The 11,959-nt window shown below is 35.2% G+C and overlaps 1 protein-coding gene across 1 annotated transcript; it reads right to left on the reverse strand.

Moving 5' to 3' along the window:
* Positions 1–502: 502 nt before the first annotated feature.
* On the reverse strand, positions 503–1,196 carry LOC121803694 (transcription factor RADIALIS-like). The gene is made up of 2 exons (XM_042203329.1): positions 862–1,196; positions 503–715 (listed from the first exon to the last, which is right to left on the reverse strand). Exons 1-2 carry the CDS (start codon positions 1,117–1,119, stop codon positions 692–694), a joined length of 282 nt encoding a protein of 93 aa, XP_042059263.1. The 5' UTR covers positions 1,120–1,196; the 3' UTR covers positions 503–691.
* Positions 1,197–11,959: the final 10,763 nt, after the last annotated feature.

Raw genomic sequence — 11,959 nt, forward strand, 5'->3', positions numbered from 1 at the left:
TGCCAATGCATATACAATGTTGATGGAGGAAAAAGAAGAAGGAAGAAATTTATGGTAGTAACAAATTTATATATAGATGGTTAAAAAAGTTAGTAAATTAAAGAGCAGTTTGAAATGTAGTGTTTTTTGTTAGGAGGAGAAAACCCAGTAACAAGTTTGGTCTTATAATAACTTACAAATCAGACCCAAGAATCCTTGCATGAGGAGCTCCATTCCGAGGAGTAAATGGAGTATTATTTTAAGTACGAGCAGAAACATTTTTATATGTATACAGACACAGTGTCTGACAACAACCAATTACTAATAAGTATATACACTACCTGGGCTGGGACTAAAGATTAGAATCTCCTAATTAAAAGTACAATTAAATAGTACTATGTTTCCATTTGTTTTAATTTATACTACTAGCTTTTATGGTGGATGCGATGCGACGCCCACTACTGGTAATTTGCAATTTAAGATCTAGCTACGACTTCAATTTTTGTAATTTGAAAAGTAGTAGTTATGAAGAATAATATATTAATTAATAAAAGGGCATGCAATGTAGATTAAACATAAATAAGTTGAAAGTACATGCAAGTTGGCCAATACCGAATCATCAAGACTTACATATATAATTCCTACTATATATTTGCCACATTAACATGCCCTTCCATATAAGATCCACCTTTAATTAATTGTTTCACCACCATCAACCCACTTTCGGCTTCTCGTCCTGCATAAATAATTAAATGTCCTAAATATCCAGCATATATGTTATTAATACCTAGAAAAATTATCTAATTTCCCTGTCTTGAAAAAGATATAGTAGTTGGATTAAATATAAGAATTGGAAGGCAATGGCAATGGCAATGTGGGTACCTCGTCGGAGCTGGAGCTGGAGCTGGAGCTGGAGCTGGAGCCATTCCAGTGTGTGGGAAGAGGCACTCTGCCGCTCTCAATATGGCTGACATCTTCGAGGAGGATCTGATAGTGGGCCTTCACCTCCTCCGGTGTGCGCGTGCCCACCGCCCTCGCCACCTTGCCCCACCGGTCCGGGCTGTTCTCCCCAAACTCCGCCAACGCCTTCTCAAAATCCTTATTCTCCTTAGCACTCCACTTCATGGAGCTTGATGCCATTTCTATTTACCTACTTACAATCTTCTAATACTTCTACCTCAAACTCAACAGGTGCATGGAAATGCTGCTCTTTTATAGGCTCTCTCTGGTGGGGTGGGTTTGGGTTTCAAAGCAAGATATCATCATGTATACTATAGTACTACTATTTAGGACTGACAACATCTTATTATATGGTCCACACTTGATACTTGATATCATCATCTCTCACCTCTCATTTTATCTTAATTCCTCTCATTTCATCACATGATTTAATAATGACTTAATCATATTTTGCCCCTCCAACTTTCAACGTTTTTTTCAAAATTCTCATTGACTTTACAAACTCTCCACACCAAAATGTTATATTTACTGAAACCGCGGTAAATTGAGGTGTCCACTCGTTCAATTCTTAGATGAGTTATTGTTTAACTACTAAGATAGATGAGGACAACAATTCTAATTCTTAAAAATCAGGTGAAGTGACATTTTTTCCAAAGTCAATAGTTTTTAAATTGAAATATGAGTTGAGGACTTTTTTTTGAAAAAAAAACGCTGAATGTTGATTATAGGATTAACTCTTTATTAATTAATTTGGTTATTTGACAACCTTTTTGGTAGGTTTGATGTCATAGTTAAGTATCATCAGCTGAATCTTCGTTTTATTTAATTGGATTCTTAAATTTAACAATTGTGTATTGTTGTTGTTTGGTTATATTTAATGGGACTATTTGTGGTGTTGGGAACTTACTTCTTTGGTGTATATTTAAGTCGTCTAATCAGCTGTTTTCCACATGGGTTGGTATTTTGGGATTCGACATTTCCATTTCCATTGGCTTACTTTTCCGTCGAAAGCAAGCATCTCTGCTTAAAATCAACTAAACTAAACATCTATTAGAAAAAAATATGTTCAAAATATCGAGGTTAGTAGCATCTAGCTTAATTTAATCACACTTAAAATAATATTTAACTGATTGACATATATAGGTTGGAGAAGCTGTGCCTTCTGTTACATATTTGAATTTTGAAAATTGTCGGAAAATAGCTTTAAACTCCCATTATTACTTTACATTGATTTCTAATCAATCCTAATTGAAATTAAAAGTTGTTCCACAATTGTTAAAATCAAGATTAATATTATCAATCAAATGATATAACAAACAAAACGATGTTGTCTGGACAAAAAAACATAGTTTTATTTTGAATGTTAATTAAAATGACTTCGATTTATCTAAAATGATATGGTAACTTTTACTACCACGTCATATTTAACTTAGTTACAACAATTTTGATTTTAACCATCATGGACAATTGTGAAAAATTATAACGTTAGTAATTTTATATTTGAATTTAAAAAATAGTAGATGTATAAAACAAGAAGTGGATAATTTAAATTGCAATTATTCCTAATAAATATGATCCTCTTTTTGGTGTATAGTAGTGTAGTCGATAACAATCATAGATGTCCAGCTAAAAATAGTACAATAATTTTTTGCACCAAAAGAATTTGTACACTACATGTTCTACATTCTACTCATTGTAATAAAAGGTTATTTGGCATGTGTAAACTACAAGACATTTTGTTTGATATGCTTCCATTTTATAAGATCTTGGGGGTGTTCAGACGACCCTTCCCGTTTCATCAAGATTTTTTTACCTGCAAAAGATTTCCACTCTGTTTTACCATTTCCATCAGTGTTCATCTTTCTAGTACACTTATATTCAATCCAAATTAATGCTAAATATTTATTTATGTGATTGACTATTTTATTTGGGCTAATACTATGAAATTTAAAGTAAAGTATGATTTTATTCACGATCAAGCTTAATTACAAGACTGCAAACGAGCTTGCTAAAAATTAACGAGGTCAAAAATTTTGCAGCACATAATAATGATTCCTTATGCACAAGTTTTTAGTTTTTAGTTACTTATTAATTTTCACATTCATAATGAAATATGTATTTTAATCTTTATACTGGGTATGATGATGGAGGGGGTACTAAATATTCTTGCTGACATAACCATATCATGATAAATCTTAGGGACATATGTACTATAAATCTTTGTATTGCTTATAAGGAAAATAATTTGATCTTCACATATTACATTTGTCTAGTTGCTCTGATTCATGCTTCTTTAAATTGATTCTTGGGCATGGAATCCTGAAAAGGAGATTACATCCAAGATAAGGTCCATAGGCCAAGCCAGACCCTAGTGATATGGTGCAGAAGATAAGTCCTCCAATAATGAAGAAAAATAATTACTAGTATTTTTTTAGGTCCCATTTGTTAGCTATATTTCATTATTATTTATCATAATTCTACTTATTGTTTAATTTATAAATAAACTAACTACAACTGTGTTATTTCTTCGGGCCGAAGAGGTCTGCACTTTTTCCATATTTTGATATGGTAATTGAACCAACCAAAAAGGTGAGTTTATTTATCTACATTAAAAGTTGAAATAGTTTAGTTTGATGGATAGTGATAAAATGAAAACTCTGAATATTATATAAACTTTAAACTATAATCTGGACCGTTAGAAAATGTCAACAGATGACAAAATAATAGCAACAAAAAATGTCAACACAGTGTCAATACAATGTCAACACAACATCAACCGTTGACATTTTTTGTTGTTGTTATTTTATCATCTGTTGACATTTTCTAACGGTCCAGATCATAATTTAAAATTTGTACGATATTTAGAGTTTGCATTATTATTCTCATTTTAATTACTTAGCGCAAACGTTTACCCTAAAATCATCTACTACTCATCTTCTCTTAACGTTTCCTCCATAGATTGAATGACTATTAAAATCAAAATGATGTAGAAGATTAAATTAACTATGAAAATCAAAATGATTCACGATCTGTAAAATTCTGTTCAACTCAAATAAATTAATCAACAACTATTCTCGGCATGAAGGGGGCTTCTGATTACTAGGTTTATACTGTAGAACATAAGTGTATCTATGAAACAAGATTCAGTAAGAGCAGTTTTAGTTAAAATCCATATTTTTAGAAAATTGGTCGTGTGAACATCACATTTCCATACATTTAAATTCTTCAAACTACCCACTATTGCACTTGCTTACATTTTCTGAAATGTTACATTGATTTGGTTAAAATTCAAATAAAAAGAATCAAAGAAAGCAAACCAAGATTTGGGTCGGCCATGGAACAAACCGGTAGAAGATTGAGTCGGTTGTGAAAGAGATTTCTCTTGAAATTTTTATGCCTTGATAATTTAGTAATTAATACGGAGTAATTTTTAACTGGGATGATATTGTCCTCTCCTAATTTAAACACTAATCTAATTAAATCTGTATGCCGAACAAAACATTAAATTATCTACATGATTAACCAACTTAATTGGAACAACATAATGACTAATGGTAATTTATCCATCTAAAACTAAATAATTTAACATAATTTTTTAACTATTTAAATAATTTAAGTTATACTCCCCCTCTTCCAACTTAATTGTCACTCTTTTCCATTTCGTTTCGTCCCAACTTAATTGTCACACTTCATTTTTACGATAAATGGTAAGTAGGTCTCATATTCTACTAACTCACTTTACTTACATTTTATTAAAAAATCAATATAAAAAAGTGGGTCTCACATTACACTAACTTTTCCAACCAACTTTTCTTTACCTTTCGTAAAACCCGTGCCCACTCCAAGCGTTACCTTTCTTAAAACCCGTGCCCACTCCAAGCGTGATAATTAAGTTGGGACGGAGGGAGTAATATAAAATATTTTAGATTTAAGTGATCTCATAATAAATATTAATACAGATATTTGAGATTCGTGAAGTCCATGGAAAAATATGTCCAAATATTTAGGATACGGAAATGGAAATGATATTTGTTCATAGCAAGCCAAGATTATACTATACTATAGCATAACAGAGTTTATTCTACAACTACTCTTGCACATATTATTAGTCGATCGGTTGGTGCAACTTAATAAATCCTTATTAATTAGGATTTCCACTTTCATGGATTTTTGGCATATATCGAATAAATACTCAAATAGTCAAATGTGCCATATGATATAGTTGAAAATTTTAATTTTATTTATTACGTAATACAAAATGAAAATATTGGGGTGTAAAAATGTTTTTCAATTGGCGTATAAACAAAATAGCAGAGTAGTGGACCGATGTAATGTACCACTTAGCCCATTGGATTTTCCCATTTAAGCCCAAAAATATACAAATAAAGAAAAAAAATCCTAAGATATGGTATATCGAGAGAAATGTTATTCGTGGGTGCATTTAGTATTTAATTCATGTGAGTATTATTTTTTTGTTTTATTCATTTGATTTAATTCTAATATTTTAAAAATAATAATTGATATAATTAATATTGCAAATAACATAAAATTAAAGCTCGGTTTGTGTATTATTTATTTTCTGAAGTTATAAAGAAAATAAACAGATCTAACTTTAATTTTTATGTAACTTGCATCAATAAACTCACATAAAATATGTAATATTCTCTCTATTTCTAGATCAAACAATATTTTTTATAGCTGTTAGCCTGTTGTTATACACTCAAATTCACCAAAAATTCGAATTTGTCCAAATAATCTCTCTCGTAATTCAAAATGAAATGTAATGCAAATCACACCCAATATTGAGCCGGACCACCAACCCAATTGTCAAAAGGAGTACTATTTCCACTAATTAAGCTTGGGAATTCTATTCATAACCACATTTTTTACTATATCTAGAATCAAATTTGCATTAATAATAATAATACTATCTGTACAGTTTTATCCTTATAAGTTACCACCTTTTTAAATTATAATGAAAATAATATCATTATCATCGTATCCCCAAAATCTAAAAAAATTTTGTATAGTTCAATATATGTATCTCTGCTTCCAATCCATATTTCCGAACCCTTATTCGTAGTTTACATAGGTTCTAACAGTAACGTACTATTAAAAGAAAGAGAACAATTATTCTTAGGTCATCCACTACGCTATCTCTATACCGTTCCTTAACCATCCCTTAAACTACTATTTGAGGGCCCCACTGTACTTTTTTACTTCATCCCTTAACTAAGGGACGGAACCTGCAACGCTCCGTCCCTTAACCGTCTCTTAAGGGTGTCCACTATAGGGGGCGGACAGCCCCCTCCCACCGCCGCCCCCCTTCTCTTCCCGCCGCGCCCCCGCATCAGCCGCGGCTATAGCAATAGACAGCCGCGGCTATAGCCCCCCTCCTTCTCTCTCAGCAATCCACCGCCGCGTCCTCGCCCCGCACGCGGCGATCCCTCGTCCGCCGCCCTCCCCCCTCACCCGCCGCGTCCACCCCGCGGCGCCCACCCCTCCACTATAACAGCCGCGCCGACCGCCCCCAACCGCCCCCGTTCACGCCGTCCGCCGCGGCGTGTCCATAGTGGACACCCTAACCGTCACTTAAATTACTATTCATTCAATTTCATTTTTTATTTTTTTTCCCCACAAATTCAATTAAAAAACACACTTCATTAAAATTAAAACAACATTACAACTTAAAATTCAATAAAATAGAAAAAAGACATAATTAAAATCCTAAAAAAATAAAAATGACATAATTTAATTTTCTCCGCCAAAGTTTTCCCAAATATGCTCAATTAGATCCTCTTGGAGTTGGGCGTGGGCGCTAGAGTCGCGTGTCCTTGACCGAATAGACAACCATTCTTGTATAGACGGATGCGCTCCACTTCGCGGCAGACTACTTGCGGTTGAGCTTCCGGGGGATTCGGGGTCGAACCAATTTCCCGCCTCGAGTCTTTCGTCTTGGACAATCATGTTGTGCAAGATTATGCACGTATACATGATGTCGACCATGATCTCCATGAACCACGAACGAGCCGGGCCTTTGATGATGTTGAAGCGCGCTTGGAGAACCCCGAACGCCCTCTCCACATCCTTGCTAGCAGCCTCTTGCTTCTGCGCAAAAAGAGCCTGCTTTGGGTTCGCAGGCTTGTTGCACGTCTTCACGAAGGTCGGCCACTTCGGGTAGATGCCGTCGGCGAGATAGTACCCCATTTTATACAGCCGGTTGTTGGCGACGAAGTTGATGGCCAGCGCTTTACCATCCAAAACTTCGGTAAAGAGGTCGGACTGGTGGAGCACGTTTACATCGTTGTTCGAGCCAGGGACCCCGAAGTACGCGTGCCAGATCTAAAGCCGGTAGTCGGCAACGGCCTCGAGTACAACGGTTGGGTGGGTGCCTTTGTGGCCGCTCGTGTAGGACCCCCTCCATGCCGCCGGGCAATTCTTCCATTGCCAATACATGCAATCGACACTGCCAAGCATCCCGGGGAATCCGTGCACTTGTTCGTGCAGGTCGAGGAGGAATTGACAATCGGTCGTGCTTGGCCTCCGGAGAAATTCGTCGGTGAAGGCTGCCCGGACGCCTTTGCAGAATTTGAGCAAGCACGTGCGCCCAATGGTGTCTCCGATGTGGAGGTATTCGTCGAACATGTCGGTCGTTTGTCCAGTCGCAAGCTGACGGATTGCTGCAGTACATTTCTGCAGCGTCGTGTGGCTGGGACGGCCGACCGCGTCGAACCCTTCTCGGAAGAACTCTTCCCGGGCCGCCAAAGTATTCGCGATGTGGAGAAATATCGGTTTCCTCATGCGGAAACGGCGACGGAAGTAGGTATCTCCCCAAATCGAGTTATCGCAGAAGTAGTCGCGTACTAACCTTGCGGCGGCTTCCTCCCGGTTACGGTGGATGTACGTCCGGGAGCGTCGTGGGGGAGGCGCGGCTTCCTCCGCCTCCCGGCGTCGATCTTCTTCAAGTGATTGTTCAATTATTTGACGCATTTGCTTAAAAGGATTCATTAGTTTGAGTTGATTTGAGATGGAAATTGGAGTGAATATAGAGAGGATTTGAGAGGAATAGATGTGTGTTTGTGTGTGAAATGAGTATGAAATAGGAGTATTTATAGAGTAAAGAAATAAAAAAAATTTAAAAATAATTGAAAAACGGCAAAAAAAATGGTAACATTACCGTTTGAAAAATATTTTTTTATTAAACTTCGAATTAAAAAAAATTGAATTATTGTGTCATCGTGACAACGCCCACTCGCGGGCTAGCGAGTGGGCGTCACGCATGCATCGGGAGCTCGCCACGTCGCCTCGGCGCGTGGTCGCGGGCTACGGGGCGGCATGGAGACGGGCTAGGGACGGAACGCGTCGCTGCAACGCGTCCCGCGGCGATTCCGTCCCTCCGGAACGAAACGCGTGCCCGTCGCGGGACGCGTAGTGGATGCTCACCCCCAAAAAAATCAAATAGAATTTCGGTTGGTGAGTCGTTATAAAGTCACATCATTTTCATCCATTGACATTTTGGTAGAGGCGTAGAGCTTTTGTCATTATATGGAGAGAGTACTAATTAATAATACTAGCTAGTACTACTTAATATACTACTAAAACAGTTTATTATCCAACTAATGCACAAGTAAATTAATTTGGTTGAAGACTAAGCTACCATATTGATTTAATATACTACTCCACATAGTATTTCCCTTGAACGTTACATTCATAATAGAGAAAAATGTGATAGAATATTCGTTTCAAGAATTTATACTCAACTCTCAAATGTTTACATAGCTTCAACTTATCCCATGACAAATTGTGGTTGAATTCGACAAATGATTTGTTTTTTCTGCTGTTTATAATTAAATGGTTGCCGACGAAGCAATGTACTAAGTATAAACCAAGGATAGGGTTGATAGCATGGACTATATTATAACACTGACTTTTAATTCACAATATGAACTTTAAACTGTTGCAAAAAGTTAATACATTTTTAACTTATAGTAAGTACATAAATTTTGCTATGGGTTCAATTTTGAGCTGGGCCAGATTAATGTGGTGTAATTTAAAATTCATGCAACTATCACATAGTATTCATATTTTACTTTCTCCAGTTTCACACTACATCAGAGAACAAATTACTGCTCACATCAAATCGTTCTTATATTTCAAGTTCCAGCGGTATTATCCAAAATTGCATAAATTACAAAAATTGTGTTAAAAGACAATTAATTCCAGTACTAAAGTAAGTGGAGTATTAAGTAATAAAGTCATTATGTTTAATAACTGTACAAATACATATAAGGGCCTCCATCATGTTGCCTCACATTTGGTTTGTTTTTTGGCACTTATTTTATTCCTTCATTCTTAATATTGTTAATTATATTGCTAAATGTCACCACTTTTGACCTAAATTAGTTTTAAATGAGTTTTATACATATTACAAATAATGACATCATTATTTGATTTATAATAAAATAGTGATCATTGGCTGGACATTTTTTACGATGTGTACTCATTGGGGGTCATCGGTCATCGGTTGGTAGATTATATAGGTATTGTGTTTTATAAATAATTTTCAGTTTAGTTGATTCGACTCTATACTTAAATCTCAAAATAATGTCACATATTATTATTTTCTGTTTACAGAGTCTTGACATTTCTTTATAATGAAATTCATCTCAAATGGTTTCCAACAAACTTGATCTTGAATATTAAACAATTCCCCTTAAACTAATTTTGTTAAAAACATGGATATTATAAAATGCCCTGCAAACATCACTATGAAATTAATACACCAACTGTTTAGGTTTTTTTAATGATCAATTAAACAAAAATTTATCACAGTAAATTCAAACTCGAAACGTTTGACGCCTGACATTAACCAGTCTACTTTAGGTGGCCATGATTTGTTAAATTCTTTTATCATTAACTTTATTTAAGTGGCCAAGACTTTGTTAAATACTGGTAGCTAGCTAGTAGTAATAATATCTTTTATCCGCTTTTTTATTTTATTGCAAGTGGAGTATTTTTTTAGTAAATGTTTATTTTCTTTTTGAATATTCTGAACTAGAAGAAATGAATCGGAAGAATCCAGATCGAAGGTCAATAATTGTCTCTATCAACGGTTGTTAATTGTCATCACATGTGCAGTCACACATACGTTATCCTTCAAGTGATTAATAAATTATACTCTAATCAATAATTTAGTTACTTTCGGGAGTTAGTTAATTATGATTAAGCAAATGAGTGGCTAATCATAGATCTGACATAGTAGTGGACTTCCATTTTCCACTTTAATCATTTGTTCACCAGGACAGGACAGATGTGTTGTTATTCAACACTATGTTATCTATGTATTCAGATTTGTGAAAAAAAAAGAATTATGCTTTTAGATAAACTATATAGATCCACGACATACAAGTTGGGATTAGTTAATTTAGTGTAATGAACAAAATAATTGCTCTTTATAAATAGCTAATCGAGCCAAATATTGGATGACCTTTAAATTAGGATATTAAATAAAGTATATTTACATATAGATTATATATCTGGTGGCATATGGTGGGAACATGGACCGAGTAATAGTGCAATTTAAAGGGAATTTTCGAACATGATCAGGACTTATTTTTAAAATATTGCATGCGTTGCTTTGTGCCAAAGTCATCTTCGTATGATATTTTTATACGACAAGTCTTCATTTTGCAAAAAACAAATGAGACATTATGATAATTTTATACGATTTACAGTTGAGATGGTTTAAAGATTCACAGTCGTCATGGTTTAAAGATTCACAGTCAAACATTAGAGCATCAGCAATTCACCTCATAACTCGCCCTATTGCAATTTATAGTCCTTCGTGTCACCATTTTATAGTCTTATCTATTTATCTTCAATGGGGCAGACTATAACCCGCTCTATCTTTTAACAACTATTTTATAGTATTTCTTTTAATTTTTTATTTTCGAATATAATAAAATAGTGAAATATACATAAAAATTAAAACCACTATATGAGAAACATCATTTTATTAAAAAAATCGAAAGAATACAACCCTAAATACTAAAAAAAACTACAATTTCAACGGTGGTTACGTGACCAAATTCCTTCAATCATGTTGGACATGAGGTGAGTATGGAATTGTTGGTCGTGCATTGTGATCTTTGCCGCTTGAACCTTATTGTAGCCCATCGGTAAACCTCGAAGGTGGGGCGGGAACGTCACACCAGAGCTAGGTCCAGCTTCCTCATCGTCCCAATCGGTGACTCCTATCATCGACTATCATGTTATGCAAGATGATAAACGCAAACACATGGCATCGGCGATAACAGCCTTGTACCAGAAACGCGTCGGGCATTTCACTATTGACTAACGCACTTGGACCACACTAAATGCCCGCTCCACATCCTTCAAACCCCTAAATATTTTATACTCCTAAGAGCATTCACTATGGGGGGGGCGATCAATTGAGCCTATGATCGGCTCCCCCATCGGCCCCTCATTGTGGAAGAGGGGCCGATCATCGGCCTTTCCACCATCACCCCAAAGAGTCGTTGTATCGGCTTTGGCTGATCCTATAGGGCCTTTGATCGGCACTCCATTGATGGAGATAGGGCCGATCATCGACCCTATCATTGATTTATTTATTTATTTTATTTATTTTTACTCCTCTATATATATACCTCCATACCTCATTATTCACATTCACCCTTTCTTCTCACTCTACACTTGAGTCATTATTTTCTAGGTTTTTATCTGTGTATATTTTGTTGATTATTTTCTATTTTTTTAAATGTAGGATTTTTTTTTAATTAAGTATGTTTTCTATAATTTATTTGTCTCGAATTTATTCTTATTTACCATTTTATCGCATTTTGGTTGAGTAAAACAATTAAAATTGAAATATACAAATATTGATGATGTGGAAATGAAATGGAAAGTGGGATAGGCCCTTAAGAATAGGCTCATCCATTGCAGGAAGATAGGCCCTTAAGAGTAAGTGGGATAAAATATTGATGTGGAAATTAAAAAAAAA

This window comes from Salvia splendens, chromosome 1 (genome assembly GCF_004379255.2).
Source record: "Salvia splendens isolate huo1 chromosome 1, SspV2, whole genome shotgun sequence".
NCBI lineage: Eukaryota > Viridiplantae > Streptophyta > Magnoliopsida > Lamiales > Lamiaceae > Salvia > Salvia splendens.

What these genes read in the sequence shown, in the direction of transcription:
- LOC121803694 (XM_042203329.1), bottom strand. Translation starts at nt 1,119, where the DNA reads ATGGCATCAAGCTCCATGAAGTGGAGTGCTAAGGAGAATAAGGATTTT. An exon ending in CCAGCTCCAGCTCCGACGAG is followed by an intron (nt 716 to 861) that starts GTACCCACATTG and finishes TTATTTATGCAG; the next exon opens with GACGAGAAGCCGAAAGTGGG.